Below are 1,002 nucleotides of genomic sequence, written 5' to 3'. Positions count from 1 at the left end.
CGACCCTGTGCCCCAGCTGCCCCGGTGCTTTTCTGACTCTTGGTTTTCTTTCTTTCCTTTTTTTTTCTTTTTCTAAGAGGCTGGATCTGACTGGTATCAGAAGGCATGATCCCTTTCTCAGCTTTCTGAGTAGCTGGGCCTGCAAGCACCTGACTCTGATCTTTGTAACTAATTACTCTATTACCAATAAATTTTAAGAAAACTTTCCTAGACTGGAGAGATGCCTTCGTGGTTAAAAGCACTGGCTGCTCTTCCAAAGGCCCTGCATTCAATTCCCAGCAACCACATGGTGGCTCACAACCATCTATTATGGGATCCAGTGCCCTCTTCTCCAGCCCCCCCCCCAATATATTTTTACTTAACTAAATATTGATTTGAAATGTATAAATTGATTCTGTCATTTTTAAAGACATGTTTCTATCTGGAAGCAGCCCAGGACAAAATAACTTAATAAGAAAGTGGGGAGGGGGACAGAAGAGAGGAGGAGGGTGGCAGAGAAAGGAACACAGAGTTTTAAATGAATAACCATCAAAGGTTTAAGTTGCTTGGTTGACAGTGAGCTTACCCCTGCCCGATTCTTCCCTCTAGGGGAAAGTGGAGCTGGCAAAACAGAGGCCAGTAAGTACATCATGCAGTATATCGCCGCCATCACCAACCCCAGCCAGAGAGCAGAGATAGAAAGGTAAGGCGCCTCAGGAGCACCACTTGGCCAGGCATGGCCTCACCTCGTACGCACACCAGCGGGCCAGGCTTCAGCGGCCAGGCTTCAGCGGGCCGGCAGCAAGCATTTTTTTTTTTTTGATGTGTAAATTGCTTTGATTCTCACATTGCATATTATATCTCTGCTTTTACATCTATTACTTTATCAATTTCCAGTTTTATCAAGTTTTTTTTTTTTTTTTTATTAAAACCACTTTGCAATAGTTGAAGGTGTCCTGGTTCTAGCTAGTTTCCATACTCAGCAGAGCTCTTAGAATTTGCACAGCTTGGCTTTATTGTGCA

At 43.9% G+C, this 1,002-nt stretch overlaps 1 protein-coding gene across 2 annotated transcripts in view; it reads left to right on the top strand.

Annotated features, from left to right (window-relative positions):
• Myo1d (myosin ID) overlaps window positions 1-1,002 on the top strand; it is a 297,401-nt gene that overhangs the window by 91,851 nt on the left and 204,548 nt on the right. For both annotated transcript variants that reach the window (XM_021176177.1, XM_029483156.1), the window contains exon 3: window positions 589-682. In XM_021176177.1, the coding sequence (XP_021031836.1) occupies window positions 589-682 (94 nt within the window). The remainder of the gene's footprint in view (window positions 1-588; window positions 683-1,002) is intronic.

This window comes from Mus caroli, chromosome 11 (assembly GCF_900094665.2).
Source record: "Mus caroli chromosome 11, CAROLI_EIJ_v1.1, whole genome shotgun sequence".
NCBI lineage: Eukaryota > Metazoa > Chordata > Mammalia > Rodentia > Muridae > Mus > Mus caroli.
This window is presented reverse-complemented; position numbering and strand designations above follow the sequence as displayed.